Here is a 17,304-nt window from a genome sequence, read left to right on the forward strand (position 1 = left end):
AGTTTGGCCTGATACCTTTTCACTCAGAAGCACCAAGAGTAACCAAAAGCCAGGAAGGACACGGTGGGGACCGAACCTTGCATCATGCAGTCAGTAAATGCACTGTGTTAATTATGTGAGATGACCAGACAGATTGAAGTAACTGCAGGTTCCTGGGGCAGAGGGGCCCAGAGCACAGAGACCAGATTGTCTTCAAAGGAGAGGTGCTCTCCTGGTTTGGGTCAATGTGCTGTCAAGAAAACCTCTTTTCCTTCTTCCCACCCCAAAACACAGGCAGGTACCTAAATTTGCATGACATTTCAGAGAACACATTGACCATCATAAAAACCACTAGTTAATTTTTTGACCAGCAGCATTTGGTCATAACACAGTGGTGTGATCACTCACCTAGAGCCAGACATCCTGGAGTGCAAAGTCAAGTGGGCCTTAGGAAGCATCACTATAAACAAAGCTACTGGAGGTGATGGAATTCCAGTTGAGCTATTTCAAATCCCAAAAGATGATGCTGTGAAAGTGCTGCACTCAGTATGCTAGCAAATTTGGAAAACTCAGCAGTGGCCACAGGACTAGAAAAGGTCAGTTTTCATTCCAATCCCAAAGAAAAGCAATGCCAAAGAATGCTGAAACTACCACACAATTACACTCATCTCACACGCTAGCAGAGTAATGCTCAAAATTCTCTAAGCTAGGCTTCAACAATACATGAACCAGGAACTTCCAAATGTTCAAGCTGGATTTAGAAAAGGCAGAGGAACCAGAGAGATCAAATTACCCACATCTGTTGGACCATTGAAAAAGTAAGAGAATCCCAGAAAAACATCTACTTCTGCTTTATTGACTATGCCAAAGCCTTTGACTGTGTGATCACAACAAACTGGAAAATTCTTCAAGAGATGGGAATACCAGACCACCTGACCTGCCTCCTGAGAAATCTGTGTGCAGGTCAAGAAGTAACAGTTAGAACCAGACATGGAACAACAGACTGGTTCCAAATTGGGAAAGGAGTACATCAAGGCTGTATATTGTCACCCTGCTTATTTAACTTATATGCAGAGTACATCATGAGAAATGCCAGGCTGGATGAAGCACAAGCTGGAATCAAGGTTGCCAGGAGAAAAATCAATAATCTCAGATACACAGATGACACCAACCTTATGGCAGAAAGCAAAGAAGAACTAAAGAGCCTCTTGATGAAGATGAATGAAAGAGGAGGATGAAAAAGCTGGCTTAAAATTCAACATTCAGCAAAGTAAGATCATGGCATCTGGCCCCATCACTTCATGACAAATAGATGGGGAAACAATGGAAACAGTGACAGACTTTATTTTCTTGGGCTCCAAAATCATTGCAGATGGTGACTGCAGCCATGAAATTAAAAGACATTTGCTCCTTGGAAGAAAAACTATGACCAACCTAGACAGCATATTAAAAAGCAGAGACATTACTTTGCTGACAAAGATCTGCCTAGTCAAAGGTATAGTTTTTCCAGTAGTCATGTATGGATGTGAGAGTTGGACTATAAAGAAAGCTGAGCACTGAAGAATTGATGCTTTTGAACTGTGGTGTTGGAGAAGACTCTTGAGTCTTCTTGGACTGCAAGGAGATAAAACCAGTCAATCCTAAAGGAAATCAGTCCTGAATATTCATTGGAAGGACTGATGCTGAAGCTGAAACTCCAATCCTTTGGCCACCTGATGGGAAGAACTGGCTCACTGGAAAAGACCCTGATGCTGGGGAAGATTGAAGGCAGGAGGAGAAGGGGACGAGAGAGGATGAGATGGTTGGATGGCATCACCGACTCAGTGGACATGAGTTTGAGATGATGAAGGACAGGGAAGCCTGGCGTGCTGCAGTTCATGGGGTTGCAAAGAGTTGGACACGACTGAGCAACTGAACTGAACTGAACTGCTTTGAGACACCATGAATGCAGTTCAGAGTATCCTCACCAAGACAAGGGTCTCAGTGGCCCAGGAGGAGGAGGGCCGGCTGAGAGGGTGGGGAGAGGAAGCCACCACATTCCGTACTTTATTATTATTCATCCATAGATCATCTCATCAGATGAATATTCATATTTGCAAATGTATCTGAGGCAGTTATAATGCAGATTTTTGTGTTACTTTTTCCGTTTTAAACTATTGTTGCTTGATCATCATGTAAAGCTTAGAAATTTAGCAACCTGTGCTCCTCAGACTGTAGCATAGAGTCCAGATCATCACCTGAAAATAGGATTTGGGGTCAGAGTCCCTGGTGGTTCCTGCCTGCGAATGCAGGAGACCTGGATTAAATCCTTAGGTCAGGAAGATCCCCTGGAGGAGGGCATGGCAACCCACTCCAGCATTCTTGCCTGGAGAGTCCTCATGGACAGAGGAGCCTGGTGGGCTACATTCCATGGGGTCAAAGAAGAGTTGGACATGACTGAGCAACTGACACAAACGTTTGTTTCCAAAGCTGTAAATTAAAGCTTTAGGCGTCATGGGTATTAGGAGCAAATTATTGGTGATTTACTCTGAGTACAGGGAGGTCATCCCTCACATGAACTCAAATTAATTTGTTCTTTTTATCTTTTTTTCCCCCAAAAGGTGAGACCACCACTCCTCGGGCCATTCTGACAGGTCATGACTACGAGATCACTTGTGCTGCTGTCTGCGCGGAGCTCGGCCTTGTGTTGAGTGGCTCTAAAGGTAAATCTGCGGGACCTTCAAAAAATGAGTGCATTTTTTGGTGTCTTCTAGTAGCAGATCCAGAGAAGGCAATGGCACCCCACTCCAGTATTCTCGCCTGGGAAATCCCATGGACAGAGGAACCTGGTAGGCTGCAGTCCATGGGGTCACGAAGAGTCAGACATGATTGAGCGACTTGATTTTCACTTTTCACTCTCATGCACTGGAGAAGGAAATGGCAACCCACTCCAGTATTCTTGCCTGGAGAATCCCAGGGACGGGAGCCTGGTGGGCTGCTGTCTGTGGGGTCACACAGAGTCGGACACGACTGACGTGACTTAGCAGCAGTAGCTGATCACCGAAGATGAACTTGGAGCTTTTCTTCCTGAAGCTGTGCTGTCTGTCACAGGGCTGTTAGACGCGTGGCAGACCCATGATGTGCCTGTTAACTGAAATGAAATGAAATTTGCAGTGTAGTTCCCTGCTGGCACTAGCCACATTGCAGGGGCTCAGTATTCACCTATGACCAGGGACTGTGGTATTGGACAGCCCAGAAAGGGAACTTTTCCATCACCGCAGAAAGTCCTGTTTCACAGCATTGCTCTCAAGAGTGAGGCGAGAACAAGAGCATTTTTGTGTGTTTGTTTATTCATCTCGATTCTGGCTGGGCTGGCTTCCATCTCACACCTGAACGGAAATTCCTGACCCAGTCTATCTTTCCTTCCAAATCTCTGAACGAGGATGGCATTGGGAATGGAGTGGAAAACCCCTTCAGCCTGTTTGCCTGAGGGTCTGCCCTTATAGCATCGTCATACGTTCCGGCCAAAGATGTTAAGCACACTTTCCAAGAGCACACAGCAAATCAGCGTCTGACCAGGAACAGAGCTGTTTCCAATTCAGTTTCATTCAGTTGTAATACTCTGTTCATCTCTCTGTCCCACTGCCCTGAACTTAGCTCTTGAACATACAAAATGTAATCGCATCTCTTTTAGGCTGATCTGATGGGGAGGCATAGAGTTTTTGAGTCACCTTACCTGTGCCTTGAACTATAATACTTTGTCTAGCTAACAAGATGTATTAGTTCAATATTGGTATTTAAAACTTAGTTGGTCAAAACAATGAAACAATAATAATGAAAACAAGAATCCTATAACTGCTTTTTATACCCAGTGATTTTATTTATCCTGAGCTAACATGAGTTCTTGGACTGCATGCCATCCAAACTGGACATCTTTCATGGTTTCATGCAAAGATATTAAAAATCAGTCATTTAAATGGGAAGTATTATGATTAATAATCAGAAATTTTATTATTGTTCCATGGCTTTTAAAATTTTTATCAAAACATTTAAAATTCTCTTGTTCAGTTTCATACATACACATATGCATACACGGGCTTCCCCGGTGACGCAGTGGTAAAGAATCTGCCTGTAATGCGGGAGGTGTAAGTTTGATCCTCAGGTCAGGAAGATTTCCCTGGAGATGAGAATGGCAACTTGCTCCAATATTCTTGCCTGGAGAATCCCATGGACAGAGGAGCCTGGTGAGCTACAGTCCATGGGGTTGCGAAGAGTTGGACACAAATGAGCACATATACATACATATATACACATATCTCTGGACATAAAAAACAAGTGAAACATTTACTTAGTACACTGTAATTTAAAACATTGAGAATGAAAGTGTCTCACTTCTTTGTGAAAAATACAAGTGCTTTGACAGTGCTTGCCCACTCCTCTCCATGTAATGTAAGATAAGGGGCAAGAATCTTCTTGATGCCTTGACCAGTTGTCAGATCCCTTCCTCAGTTTGGATCAGCTTCCAACATTTTATCTTGTCTGCTTTCAGTGTCATGAAGCATCTCCTCGGTTTCCTTTAGTGTAAAGGTTCTTGCTGGCCCCACTCCCAGGATATCCTCGTGTTTAATAAGCTGCTTTCCTAACTTACGTCAGTGAGGCCACCTTCACTCGCCCCCTCAGGCTGCGTATCCACAGCCTCTCGGTGATATCATCACCCCACGGTCAGCTCTGTCCTCCCTAAATCCACGTAGCTTTGCTTCAGGTTTCACTTCCAGCTTTGTGACTTCTCATTGCCTTATGGCAGGTTCATCTTTGTTGGCCACTATCCTCTTTTGATCATCCATTTTTGTAAAATGTCATACAGCCCCATCCCTGGTGACAAGGAGGCAACACAGCCACAGGGTTAGCTGTCTGTGGGTAAGCTGAGTCACGGACACGCAGTGACCACTCACTAACAGACTGAGAGAGAGGTGGGCCTATTATTTCTAGTCGTTTGTGGGCTGAAGAGCTGGTTATGAAGTGTGTACCTTATGCAGTTACTGTGGTAACTGAAATCTGAACTGAGGCTGGGGTCTTTTAGAGTGACAACTGAAATCTATGCTTGCCGGAACTGTGCAGAGCAAACACTGCCTTACATATTTATGGTGAGGATGCTGAAAACTTACCAACTCCCTGAGTGGTCAAGAGAAAGCAGAGAGGCGTGCTTTCGTAGTCACGTAGGGACAGGTGATGATTCCATGTAGCTGGGAGTAATTTAGCCCGGAGAAAAGTGGGGCCTATAGTCTAGTTACCTCTTTTATCCAACGAGACGTTTCCTAGAACCTGTTCACCACACGGGCGGTTTTGGTTACCGGCTCCTCCTTTGCTTTGCATGCAGCAGGCACTCCGTGAAGATGAAAAGCACTGCTCCGTGTGGCTGCTCAGCAGTGTCTTCACCTTCCTTACTGAGTTTTCACCGCACCCCCCCAGGCCCCTATGAGATGCAGGGAGGGTCACAGAAGGTCATCTTGTACCTCACGGCAGCCCGTGTTTAACTGAGGCCCAGCCTTCCTGGAAGCTCCTCTCGGATTTGAAATTTGTCCTGTTCCTTTCTGAATTCCTCCAGTTTTTTTTATCATCTCTGGGCATAATGAATTTCACAAGTAATTTCCTGTTTCTTGAGATGTGAAATTGGACATGTATGACTGTTTTCTCCCAAGTGGAAGGTGAGATCTGGCTGGCATGCCGATTTTACAAAATAACTGATATCTTTCTCAGTCTTTCTACAACTGTGACATGGTACTGTCATCCTGCTTGATCTGTGCTCGAGACTCAGATCACATTTGTCTGTTCTTCTGAAAACACTGCATTTTGCCTTTTGTTTCTGTTTTCTCAGAGGGACCATGTCTCATACATTCCATGAATGGAGACTTGTTAAGGACTTTGGAGGGTCCAGAAAACTGCCTGAAACCAAAACTCATTCAGGCGTCAAGAGAGGGCCATTGTGTCATATTCTATGAGAATGGCTCCTTCTGTACTTTCAGTGTGAATGGAAAACTCCAGGCCGCCATGGAAACAGATGATAACATAAGGGTAAGTGTACCTTACAGACTTCTCAGTATCTGTGCTTTTACCTCAGAGTGCGTAGGTGAGTGAGGAGGTAGAAAATCCACCAAAGAAGCCTCTGTGTTTAGACACCAAGGGCCTCTTTTTCGCCTGAGAGAGAATCATCCGGTGGCACTTAGACGGGGGTGTCTGCTTCCCAGAGCCCAGCCTGTCCGGGCCGCGCCAGCTGTCTGCCCAGCCTGCAGCGCAGGTCATGAAGTGAAGCCAGGAGGAGCCTGCAGCAGAGGGAAGCTCCTAGGTCCCGGGAAGCCATCCTGGGTGGCTGTCAGTGCCCCTGCTCATTATTCTCCTGTTTTTGTTTTTTTAACCTAAGAATGTTAACTGCACGCTGCTGTTTCCCGAGTATCAAAGCTGAAATAGTGCCTTAAGAGCACCCTAAAACTGGCTCCGTCTACACTTGAACAGGCTGATGGTGGGAGTGGTAGGGATTACGATGATTTAGGGTTAGCATCTAATTGCAGAACTTGACTTCTATGTGGATAACAAGACCCAAACACACCAAGTTAAGGAAGTTGCGCTTCAAATTATGATGTGAATCTGACAAACGATTTTTCACTTTTGGTATACAAGAGACGGCCCTGGTGGACCTTCCCAGGCCTTCCCTCGTTTTCAGGATAGGGCTCTGTGAGCATTAGAGGGTGAAGAGAGGATAAGGACTGCTTTTGGAGAGACTATGTTTTCAAGGCTATGTTTTCCTTTTCACACCTACAAATTTCTTGGTGCAGGTTAAGTTTCGTTTTACCTTATCCCTTGTATTTCCTGAGATAAGGTTGGAGGGGCATGTGACCTGCCTACAGTGAAGGGACCCAGGATGTGTTGGGGGTGGGCAGAAGGCCGCAGAAGCCTCAGCCCTCTGAGTGTGGTGTAAGTTACTTCTGACCTCTGTTCTCATGGTCACTCCTGACCTGGGGCGACTTAGGTGACATGCATTCTCCCACTTGTCCTGCATCGAGTCTGATCTCTTTTCTCCTGTAAACATTGGGATCAGGAAGGACTAAAGAGTAAGAGAGAGTGCTAGTAGTTCAGTCGTGTCCGACTCTTTGTAGCCCCTTAGACTGTAGCCCGCCAGCCTCCTCTGTCCGTGGAATTCTCCAGGCAAGAATACTAGAGTGGATTTCCTTCTCCAGGGGATCTTCCTGACCCAGGGATCGAACCCTGGCCTCCCACATTGCAGGCAGATTATTTACCATCTAAGCCACCAGGGAACCCCATTAAGAAATAGAAACCCTAAATACAGATGGCACTGATCAGGCCGAAGGCTCTTGCTGCTTCTATATCCTAGGATGATTTGTTTTTCTTTTTTTCATGGATTGACTTTATAAAATAGTCTTTTTTTTTTTTCCAATTTTTGGCTGCACTAGGCAACTCGTGGGATCTTAGTTCCCCCAACCAGGGATCAAACCTGTGCCCTCAGCAATGAAAGGGTGGGGTCTTAACCACTGGAGCACCAGGGAATTCTCCAAGATGGCCTGTTAATTCAGTAAATGGCTTTCCTCTTTGCTCTCCTCCTCTCTCTGGGAATTTTCTCCAGTGCATTTTGCCTGCCCTGCCCACACAGACGCTCACACTCTGCTTTTATTTTTCCCTCCCTTCATTTAAACCAAGTACACATCAGAGGGTTTTCCTTTCTTCTTTTCTTTACGATAATAATGTTGATAATCTGTCACTTTGAGTTGCGATTATATTGTCAGCTACACTAATAAATCTGTAAAGTAATTTGAAATCCCTAGCTGGCTAAAACAATTTCTGCGGCCTTTCAGTCAGTACCAAGGGTTCCGGGACGTTCCTCCAGGCAGCAGTTGGAGGCTTTCTGCACACTGTTCGCACACACATGCTTTTCCTCTCTGCCCTGTGGCCGTTGTGTTTTTTCCTCTGTAATATTTCCCACTGGATTTTAGGCTTAAACAATCCATCGCCTTTTCCCCAGCACGCCTGTACTTTATCATACTAACTTGTAAGTGGCAACTGTGTGATTAAAGCGCGCTTGCCTAAAATGAGCGCCGCCCATGCCCAGCTCCAGAGACCCACACTTTCGTAGCTGACTGCCTTGGGAAGGATGGAAGGCCACCGCAGGCTGGGAGCCAGAGACATCACAGAGCAAAACTCTCCACCTGCGCCCTGCAGTCTGAGCCTGTCTAAGGGGAGGAGGCTGTGGAAACAAATTAGTCATTAGCTCAGACCAGAAATGAAGTTTCTTTGAAATAGCAAGAACCCTGTAGGCAGGCGGCCTGCAGGAACCTCGGCCCTCATCAAGGCCTCCCGCCTGTTTTTATTTAGATGCCAGATTGCGCTGTGGCGTTTGGTTAACATATCTGAGCACGGCAACCAGGCAGTGTTTAGATGTCTTAATGAAGAGCTTAAATTTAAGTGGGCAGCCTGTACGGAGCAGCAGAGTTACATTCTCCTAAACAAAGGCTCACCACCATTTCACCATAGGAACTCATTTATTTTCTCTTCCGGAGGAAGCTGTGTCTTCAGATGTGATTGTTGCCAGCAGACGCCGTGGCCCGCTGGTGCCGCCTGGAAACCAGTGCAGCCAGTGTCATCCACGCTCCCAGGAGTCCAGAGACTGATGTTCAAGGGTTTCCAGGGCCCTCCTAACATCTTGAGTCTCAGCCCAGCCTGGACACTCAGGAGGCTCATGAGAATTAAGAACTCCACTTGGGGCGGGGTGGGAGACGGGGTGCTGTTCAGGAAACGCTCCCCTGGCTCTTACCGCCAGGGAAACTTGACAAGTCCCTCATGAGAAAGGCCGACAAAATATTTTTTAACTTTGGCAGGCGTCTGGTTTATTAGAATGTTTTAGATGTGGATAAAAGTATAGTCCTGAAAGTCCAGGTTTTATTTATTTCAACACAGAACTAGGATTAGGGAGTTTTTACTCTAGGACAAAGAATTAAAGATTAATGGTTTTAATTTATGTTTTAATATAGCACTTATCCAGTAAAAAGCCTCAAGTATAAAACTCAAGTGAACCACAGCCGCAAGGTCAATGGATTTTCATCAGCTGAATTTTATAAGTGTAGCAAATAATTATTTGTAGTAGTCTTCATTTCCAAGATAACTCCCTGGAGAGTGCTGTTTGTGAAATGAATGGGGAAAAGATATTGGGTTTTACTTACATTGAAAAATCTTATTATTTGTATTGGTTAAAATTTAGAGAATACTTCTTACATGTAACTATCTTCTGCCTATGGGTTCTGATTTCCTAGCTATATTTTTATGTTCTTGAAAATAAGCTGTATTTAAGAGACCTCTAAAAGTTTGCATTTACTTTAATGTGAATTGAATGGCTATGAAACAGTCCTTACTTTTCTGTAATTAAAATTTTTTGTTGTTGTTGTAAAAGGGTAGCTTGAAGACTTAAGGCAGCTGTCCTAAAGCTCTGAGTGCAGAACAGTGTAAATATATTTTTCAGAAGGTAGATATTTTCTTTCTGGCTTGCCATCTGGATTCCCACGTTCACTGTGTCCAGGTGGACATAAGATTACAGGTATTTGCAGTAACTTTTAGAACTCCCAATGCCCTCCAGCTAAAGAAAGGAAGTGTGTGTCTTAATGAGCCGGGAGAAGAAGGTTTGCAGAGCAGGGAGCCAGAGGAGAGGAAGGGGCAGTGAGATCTGCTCTTGGAATAGGGAGTGACCTTTTCTGTCAGGAGCAGGCACACTTTCTCCATTAAAAAAAAAAAAGTAGCCAGAAATGAATGGGTGTGGCTTTGTCCTAATAGCCCTTACTTATGGACACTGAAATTTAGAATTCATATCATTTTCATATGTCATGAAATATTTGATTTTTTTCCAACCATGAAGAAAATGTAAAAAGTCATAGAAAAATAGGCAGTGACCTGCTTTTGGTGGGTTTGACAGGATTACAGAGCAAATTACATGTCTACCCTTCAAGTTTAGCACTGGCAGAAAGCAGTCAGTCCTGAAGCAAGAAGAAATTGCTTCAACTGGGTTTACCCTGGGAGTTGTGCTTCCTTACCAAGTTGTCGTCCCAACTACTATAAAAATCCAGCAGGCCTAGCAAGGGTGCTTGAGCTGTAGGTGGTCTCCTGTGGGGCCGGGCCCCCAGGTCAGTAGTGTTTTTACCACGGAGGGTATGATGTCAGCTAGCACCATCTGCCCAGCTTTGGTAGCTTGGCGTGTCCACAGTGAATGCAGAGGTGCCAGGAAGCTCCTTACTTCAGAGTCCAGGTCTCCGTTCACAACACACACCATTTAATTAGTATTTGTAGAGTTGGAAGAGTTTGGCACCTCATCCGTAAAAAGCACAAATTAAAAAAAGAAAAAGAAAAAGCATTGCCTACCTTTGCCCGTATGATTTCTGAAAAACAGCAAAAGTCTTCTGTGACTCATGATTTCCTAAAAACTACTCAGGAACACACACACTCCCTCCCTTCTCCCTACGCCACGGTAGCTGGCTTCATGTCGAGTTAATCAGGGCTCGACAGCCCCGGGTGCGGGCTGGGGCGGGCAGGCCTTCCTGGAGCCCCGACCCTGCTGAATGCTGCTGTGTCTCTCCAGGCCGTCCAGCTGAGCCGCGACGGGCAGTACCTGCTCACCGGAGGAGACGACGGTGTGGTCATGGTCTGGCAGGTGTCGGACCTCAGGCAGCTGTTCGCCTATCCAGGCTGTGATGCCGGGATCCGGGCCATGGCCCTGTCTTACGACCAAAGGTAACACTGGAATGGGGGCTATACTGGTGGCGGTAAACTCTGTCCAGGGACTTATGTAGACAGGCTGGGCTGTGCAGGTCACTAATGCAATTGAAGAAGAATGAATATTAGAATTTCCAAGATACTTTTTTAAAAGCATGTTTTTCTTTGATGACATTGCCAATTGTGGACAGAGGCTATCTTTTCTAGGGTTAGACAGGATTTAAGCAACAAAGGCTCCAGTTATATTGCTTTAGTTTCTGTACTCTTAAAGTACTTTATCTTAAACGAAATTTCTTGTGACATGCCGTCTGTTCCATAAGGATTCCATTGAGAAATCTGGCTTATTTCCTAAAGCCTTCATTTTGGGGAGATAGTCTTTATCTGACATCTTATTTCTTCTTAATATAGTCTTTCATTTTAGTTTTAAACATCTTTATTGTGACAAAGTATACATAAAATTTACTACTTAAACTATTTTTGGTGCTGCATAATTCAGTGACATCAAGGATACTCACATTGTTGTACAACTATCACCACTATCGATTTCCAAAACTTTTTCATTTCATCTCACAGTATCCTTTGATATGCAAAATCCTTTAATTTTGATGAAGTCTAATTTATTTTTTCTATTATTGCCTATACTTTCAGTGTTATATCCAAGATCACTGCAAAATTCAATGTCTTGAAGTTTTTCCTCTTTATTTTCTCCTAAGAGTTTTGTAGTTTTAACTCATATCTACTTCTTGATGCATCTTTAATTAATGTTTGTTTATATATGATGGTGGTACTTCACTCTTTGCATGTGAGTATGTTTTCCCAGCACTGTGTGTTGAAAAGACTGTCCCTATATGTGGGAGTTTTTTTCTGGTCTCTATTACGTTGGTCTGCATGTCTGTCTCTAAGCCAATACCACACTGTTTTGATTACTACACCTTTATAGTAAGGTTTTTATTTATTTATTTATTTTTATTGGAGGCTAATTACAATATTGTAGTGGTTTTTGCCAAACATCAACATGAATCAGCCACGGGTGCACATGTGTCCCCCATCCTGAACCCCCCTCCCCCCTCCCTCCCCATCCCATCCCTCTGGGTCATCCCAGTGCACCAGCCCCGAGCACCCTGTCTCATGCATCCAACCTGGACTGGTGATTCGTTTCACATATGATAATTTACATGTTTCAATGCCATTCTCCCAAATCATCCCACCCTCGCCCTCTCCCCCAGAGTCCAAAAGACTGTTCTATACATCTGTGTCTCTTTTGCTGTCTCACACATGGGGTTATCGTTACCATCTTTCTGAATTGTATGTATAGGCGTTAGTATACTGTATTGGTGTTTTTCTTTCTGACTTACTTCACTCTGTATAATAGGCTCCAGTTTCATCCACCTCATTAGAACTGATTCAAATGCATTCTTTTTAATGGCTGAGTAATATTCCATGGTGTATATGTACCACAGCTTTCTTATCCATTCGTCTGCTGATGGGCATCTAGGTTGCTTCCATATCCTGGCAATTGTAAACAGTGCTGCGATGAACACTGGGATACACGTGTCTCTTTCAATTCTTATAGTAAGTTTTGAAATCAGAAAGTGTGAAATATCCAATTCTGTTGTGCTTTTTCGAGATTGTTTTGGCTGTTTGGACACCCTTGAGATTTAGATGCTTTTTTTCCTTGCCTAATTGCTTTGGCTGGGGCTTTTCATACTATACTGACTAGAAGTGGTGAAAGCGGGTATCTTTGTCTTATTCCCAGTAAGAGGGGAAAAGCTTTCAGTGTTCACCAGTGAGTATAGTGTTAGCTGGAAATTTTTCGTAAATGCCCTTTATTGTGTTAAGGTACTTTCCATCTGGTCTTAATTTTTTTTTAAATCATGAAAGGATGTTGGATTTTGTCAAATGCCTTTTCTCACATGGGGTTTTTTGTTTTTAATTCTATTGATGGGATATCTTACAATTGATTTTTGTATATCAAACAAAAATTGAAGCAATCCTTACATTCCAAGAATAAATCCCACTTTCTTCATGGTATATAATCTTCATAATGTGCTACTAGATTTGGTTTGCTAGTATTTGTTAAAGATGTTTGTATAAGTAATCATAGGGATAGTAGGCTGTAATTTCATTTCTTGTAGTGTCTGTTTCACTTTGATATCAGGGTGTGTCGGCCTTATTGAATGACTTAGGAAGTGTTCTCTGTAGTTTTTTAAAAGTGTTTGGTGTTCTTTTTTAAATGTGTGGTAGATGTCTCTGGTTAAGTTCTCAGTAATGAGAAGGTTGTAATTACTGATTCAGTCTCATTACTAGCTATGTCTATTCAGATTTTCTCTTCATGATTAAATTGTGGAGTAATGTGTGTTTCTAAGAATTTTTCCATTTCATCTAAATTATCCTATTTGTTGGCATATAGATGTTCCTAGTATTCTGATCATCCTTCTGTTTCTCTCTAATTGGTAGTAATGTGTCCACTTTATGATTTTTAGTAATTTGAGTCTTTTTTCTTAGTTTAAAATTTTGTCGATTTTGTTTACCTTTTCAGAGAACCAACTTGACTCTGATTTTTCTATCTTCTATTCCCATTCTGATTTTTACTGTTTCATTCCTGCTCTTAGCTTTGGGTTTACTTGGCACCTTTTTCTTGTTCTCTAAGGTGCAGAATTAGGTTACTGATTGAGATACTTCTTTCTTTAAGTATCTGTGTTTACAGCTATAAACCTCCCTTTTAGCACTGGTTTTGCTGCACCCTGTAAGTTCTGGCTTGTTGTTTTGTTTTCATTTGTCTTGGTATTTTCTAATTTCCCTAGAGAATTTTCCTTTGACCTGTTGGGTCAAACTTACGAATTTTCCTTCTGTTATTGATGTCTAGTTTAATTCTGTTGTGATTAGGAAAAATACTTTATATGATTTCAGTCTTTTTAAAGTGTATTTAAAGTGTTTTGTGCTCTAACATATGGCTTATCTTGGAGAATGTCCAATGTGCATAATGTGTTGGGTGAATGTTTATGTATGTCTTAGGCCCAATTGGTTTTTAATATTGTTCAGATACTATTGAATATTATTTATTTCCTTCTTTCTGGTGGTTCTACCCATTATTGAAGTTTCCAACTATTATATGTCTTGAGTGTGCTGTTCATACATGTTTGTAATTGCTATATACTTTTGATGGATTGACACCTTTTATCATTGCTATATAGTATCCTTTGTCTTATAACTTTACTTAAGACTTATTTTGTCTGGTATTAGTATAGCCACTGTAGCTCCCTTTTCATTATTATTTGCATAGAATATCTTTTTCCATCCTTTCAACCTGTTTGTCTTTAGATCAGTGAGTCTCTGGTACATAGCATGTAGTTTGATTACGTCTTCATTCATTTTGCCAGTCTCTGCCTTCTGATTGGAGAACTTAGTCCCCTTGCACGTAAAGTAATCACTGATGGGGAAGACTCCTGCCATTGTATTCTTTGCTTTCTACCTGTCTCAGTGCTTTTTCGCCCCTCATTGTCGCCTTTTCTGTTTACTTGGGTTTTTGTTGTGACACATTTTAGTCCCTAATTTTGATATGAGGCACTACTAAGGATACGAAGGATGACCTCGAAGGACTGTCCTAACCAAATCTGAGACAGAGCAGGTTAGCCAGAGACGGGCCTAAGATAATAAACAGGCATCTGCCTCCCAGAGAGGCCGCTCTGCACCGCCTGTCTGGCTGCACCAGCAGCTCCTGCAGAGGGTGAGCATGTCAGTGGGTGGCGACCCTCAGCCAGACGGACATAGCACGGGGGTCCGCAGAGCACGGCCTTTTAAACTGTGCTCAGCACTGATTTCTTAGTCTTCCATTTTGTACATGGCAGATGCCTCTGTGATTGACCGTGTGCTTCTTCCTGCATCAACAGTTGCTTTGAGATTGTCGTTATTTTCATTCTGATACCTAATATACAAAATTCCCTTGCCCAGCCTCCCTGCCTCAGGAATGACTAGTCTGTTCAGGTTTTTCTGACTCATCCTGCACGTACTGGCTGTACTTTCCATATAAAGGCAAGCTGTGGATTGGACCCTTGCAGAGTGACAGAGGTCGGACTCTGAGCTTACCCAAGACTGCATTTTAGTTATCAAAAAACATACCACAAACCTCACAAACTGTAGGCTTGGCTGCCATCTGCTGTATTTACTGTGCGGATGTGGGGCGGCAGGCCCTTCTTTAGTAACAGAGCCTTAGGAGACTGCTGGGTTTTAAACGCCTCCTCTCTGCCCCTCCCAGGTGCATCATTGCCGGCATGGCCTCAGGAAGCATAGTTCTCTTCTACAACGACTTTAACCGGTGGCATCACGAGTACCAAACCCGCTACTGACGCTGATGGACAGCGGGGCCCAGCCCGCCCCAGCCTCAGCGCAGGACGTGCCCTGAGCGGCTTTCTCTTAGAAACAGCTATCACGTCTGAATGTAACTTAAATGTGCTCCAAGAAGCAGAATATTTTTTAAAGTTAATTGCTATTTTTGTAGACTTTGCTTGACTTTTTTGGGGGGAATAGCAAAGCAGAAAACTGGCTGCTGGGTTCTGTAGTTTTAAAAAAATATCTATATTTTTAGTCATAATGAGAAGTCTATTTTCACCAGTTGCAGAAGTACATAGTGGAGTGAGTAAACCCACTTATTCTAGTTATATATGAAAAAACACTTCCCATTTATCTGTAATCTTGAGAATGTGTGATTTTAACAATAAGGAAATGGGTTATAATCCTGGGACGCGGGAATTTTATGCTGTACTTTGGGGTCTGTATTCTTCCAAACAACAGTGCTTCTTCAGCACAGAAATTTCTGGGATTTAAATAGTCATGTTTAAATTATGGTAAATGTAATTTGAAACGTCTCAATCAATTATTTCTATCAATATTATCTTTCAAGCATGTTTAGAAAATTATGGTTTGGGGGAGGCTTACTTTATTGTGTGGTCATCTTAGAGGATCTACTGTTCTAGTAAGTGTGAAATATTTGCAGTGTTTTCCTCATCTGTCCTCGTAGCAAACCAGAATGAAATGATGGAGATTTTTTGGGCTCAGCACCTTGTTTTTCTTTTAAAGTAAATGCAAGTAAGTACCAAAGCTCACCCTAAGGGTGCCCGCATACTGAGGCTGAACCCTGTTGGGGCTCCCCCACCCCAGGTGTAAGAGCAGTGGCTACTGGGTGCTGTGTGAAGCAACCCTTGTTTTACCTTCTATTTGTTATTAAACAATCTTCCCCTTCCTTTTGATTAGCAATTTGTACTACGAAAATGTTATTTTGGTGTTGTAGACTTCTACTTTTCTAGTCGATTGCTATGTGGAATTGTGTGAAAAATATCTGAGAAAAGGTCTGTATTGCATAAATAAATTCTTTATAAGTTGTGAACTCTGAGTTGAAACTGACATGCCATCTCTGTTTCTCTTGCAACTTACCTAAAAGGGGTGACCTCCTCTTCATCTGGGCTTCCCAGATGGCGCTAGTGGTAAGGAACCCGCCTGCCAGTGCAGGTAGAGGCTACCTTTGATTTCTGGGTTGGGAAGATGCCCTGGAGGAGGGCATGGCAGCTCACTCCAATATTCTTGCCTGGAGACTCCCATGGACAGATGAACCTAGTGGGCTAGAGTCCATGGGGTCACAGAGAGTTGGACATGACTGAAGCAACTTAGCACACATGGACCTTTTTCCTACACATTCAGCTCTTTTCTAAAAGCAAAAATTAGGAATGGAACAACTGAGTTTGACAGAAAAATAAAATGTATTTGTAATTGAATTGTTGGAAATATTTTTTTATCTAGAACAAGTACTTTAGTCCATGTAATCATCAAAATAACAGTATGCTTATAGTTGAGAAAATTAAAAGATTTAGTGACACTAATACACTTGGCTTAGATTTAGATCTAGACAGCTCAGTATTAACACTAAGCCAGAATTTAAACCAGACCCTGTTTTTCCCAGCATAACATGTTTATACTAGGTACCTAGAACTGTGTCAGCTTCTAGCAATTCCACTTCGAATTTTGAAACAATTGATAATACAGTTATTCTCAAAGAAAACGTTAAACTTTGGTTCATTCAGTTTTTAAACAATAACCAATAGGAGAGAAATTCTCTTGAATGAAAACAGGAAAAATGGGCCTCTCTCTGGCCAGAGAGCTCCCTCTGAACTAAATGAGAACACTAGACCTTTATCTAACAAAAAAACGAAGAATTTTATACGCTGTTCCGTCTCACATCCACGGGTACAGTTGTTTTACAAACTACTAACAAAACAATAGATGGTGAAATGTGGGAGGGGGAAAGTACATCTCCAGGTCAAAGACATACGTGAGTTACTGGGATAGCCTCACGGTATCACCTGTGATGTCACATTTTGGGAGCTTCATGCAAAGTGGTAGAAGGAACAGGAATCTCTAAGTCACATACCTGGCATCTGATACTTCAGTCCATGTTAACAAGCCTGAAGCCAAGTTCATGAAGCAGCTTCCTTTTGGTGCCTAAGAACACAATCAGTGCCTGCTCTGCCTATATTGTTTTGAAACTTAGGACTATGGAGAATCCACTGAAACATAATATTTAACAGCTGG

General features: G+C 42.8%; 1 protein-coding gene across 4 annotated transcripts in view; it reads left to right on the top strand.

Moving 5' to 3' along the window:
- LRBA (LPS responsive beige-like anchor protein) overlaps window positions 1-16,105 on the top strand; it is a 725,807-nt gene extending 709,702 nt beyond the window's left edge. For 3 of the 4 annotated variants that reach the window (XM_043484720.1, XM_043484732.1, XM_043484729.1), the window contains exons 54-57: window positions 2,580-2,681; window positions 5,834-6,030; window positions 10,589-10,740; window positions 14,978-16,105. In XM_043484720.1, the coding sequence (XP_043340655.1) occupies window positions 2,580-2,681; window positions 5,834-6,030; window positions 10,589-10,740; window positions 14,978-15,068 (542 nt within the window). In that variant the 3' untranslated portion in view covers window positions 15,069-16,105. The remainder of the gene's footprint in view (window positions 1-2,579; window positions 2,682-5,833; window positions 6,031-10,588; window positions 10,741-14,977) is intronic. The other variant, XM_043484733.1, reaches the window with a different exon arrangement.
- The last annotated feature ends 1,199 nt before the right edge of the window (window positions 16,106-17,304 follow it).

This window comes from Cervus canadensis, chromosome 1, assembly GCF_019320065.1.
Source record: "Cervus canadensis isolate Bull #8, Minnesota chromosome 1, ASM1932006v1, whole genome shotgun sequence".
Classification (NCBI taxonomy): Eukaryota; Metazoa; Chordata; class Mammalia; order Artiodactyla; family Cervidae; genus Cervus; species Cervus canadensis.